Here is a 1,886-nt window from a genome sequence, read left to right as displayed (position 1 = left end):
AGGCACCTGTAATCCCAGCTACTCAGGAGGCTGAGGCAGGAGAATCACTGGAACCCAGGAGGTGGAGGTTGCAGTGAGCTGAGATTGCACCACTGCACACCAACCTCTGTGACAGAGTGGGACTCCATCTCAAAAAACAAAAACAAAAACAAAATCCAGAAATTTATGAAAAATCAATTAAGATAAAATTTTCATGATTAAAAACTATTGTTGCAATAAAGAATGGGATTATTCTGGCCTTTGTGACCAGAATATACACACAATATTATTTTAAGGAGTTATTTTGTGCTGTAAGTTAATTTTATGAAGTTTTCTTTCAACAACAGGGTATATGATCCTTCTCTCAAAAAAGGGTAAATTTAAACAAATATAGCTGTGTATTCTTGTCTTTCCTGTTATGAAAATAGTATGTAATCATTAAAGAACATGTCTAAAATATAGAAAAGTAGAAAGGGGAAAAAAATTAACCATATTGCTATTACCTGCAGACAGCTGCTGTTAATATTTGACTGTGTTCATCTTTTTTTCCCTGTATGTAGATTTTTCTTTTCCTTTGGAGACAGGGTCTTACATGTCACCCAGGTGGGAGTGCAGTGGCATGATCACGGCTCGCTGCAGCCTTGACCTCCCCAGGCTCTGGTGATAATGCCACCTCAGCCTCTTGAGTAGCTGGGATCACAGGCACATGCACCATATCTGGCTAATTTTTTGTGATTTTTCTAGAGACGTGTTTGGTTTTGATTTTTCTCATTTATTTTTTCTTCTCATGGTGTGTGTGTGTGTGTGTGTGTGTGTGTGTGTGTGTCAGTGTTTAAAACTTCAGGTTAGAATATTTTCATTTTCATTTAACAGTTTAATCATTACATATGTGTCTCTAGAATATAAACTCCCTTACTTTTTTATATAGAAGTATGATTAATGTGGGTTTTAAAGAATGATTTCTTAAAGCATTTGTTCATTCAGTAGGCATATTTTGAGTGTCTTTTGTGTATTGTAGGCCAGGTGCTAGGGTACAGTAATGAGCAAGCAGTGGTCCTGTCCTTACAGAACTCGCCTGCCAGGGTATTCATGGTAGATACATTAGAAATGAAAGTAAAACTCATGCACACTGAATTCACTGTGAAACATTCCATACACAAAAACAAAATCTCATACCCTGTTGTTGTGTATCACTTAATCACCGTTTATAAATCTGTTTATATGTGTGTTTATTTTTTTAATGTCTGTCCTTACTACTAAACTGTAAGTGCCATGGAAGCAGGGAGCATATCAATTATTCTTAGCACCTGGCTTGTTCTGCGTCTGACACAATGAGTTTTCAAGTATTTGATGAATAAATGAACAGTAGCTGCTTTGACAATGAGTAGCTTCTGAACTGTTTTTCTGAAATCCTGGTAAGATTGATTCTAGAGGAGAGGCGGTATAGCGGTAGCAGTAGGAGAGGGAAGGATGAACAGACAGAATGCTTTACTTGCCATATTTTTCATCATATCAAGTAATACGTGATATAGAATTTCAATGTTTGGGTTTTTTTTCTTTGACAGAATTATAGTGAACATCATTCACAACACTTCCGATTACCATCCAAAAGTTTTGCGATTTTTGAATGTGGCTTTTGATGGCACAGGCGACTGCTTAATTGCTGGGGACCACCAAGGAAATATTTATGTTTTTGACTTGTATGGAAACAGGTAAGCAGATACTGTTGATATCTACGTTATTTAACAAGTTATTAATTCACTGACTGTTTTCATACCTGCTATTCATTATTCATTGAGAAAGATTTATTAAGTCCTATTATATTTCAGGTACCTTGCAAAACACTGTGATAGGTGCTGAAGGAAGAAAGTGGGAAAGGACAGAATGATAATATGGTTCACATTTTA

The 1,886-nt window shown here is 36.3% G+C and overlaps 1 protein-coding gene across 1 annotated transcript in view; it reads left to right on the top strand.

The window, feature by feature from the left end:
* The window catches only part of TBC1D31 (TBC1 domain family, member 31), an 85,514-nt gene that overhangs the window by 2,763 nt on the left and 80,865 nt on the right, over window positions 1-1,886 (top strand). Inside the window, exon 2 of the mRNA XM_011949296.1 lies at window positions 1,545-1,691. Within this exon, the coding sequence (XP_011804686.1) occupies window positions 1,545-1,691 (147 nt within the window). The remainder of the gene's footprint in view (window positions 1-1,544; window positions 1,692-1,886) is intronic.

Source organism: Colobus angolensis, unplaced genomic scaffold (genome assembly GCF_000951035.1).
Source record: "Colobus angolensis palliatus isolate OR3802 unplaced genomic scaffold, Cang.pa_1.0 Scaffold295, whole genome shotgun sequence".
NCBI classification, from domain to species: Eukaryota; Metazoa; Chordata; class Mammalia; order Primates; family Cercopithecidae; genus Colobus; species Colobus angolensis.
Note: the sequence above shows the minus strand (reverse complement) of the source record. Positions and strands in the feature narration are given on the sequence as shown.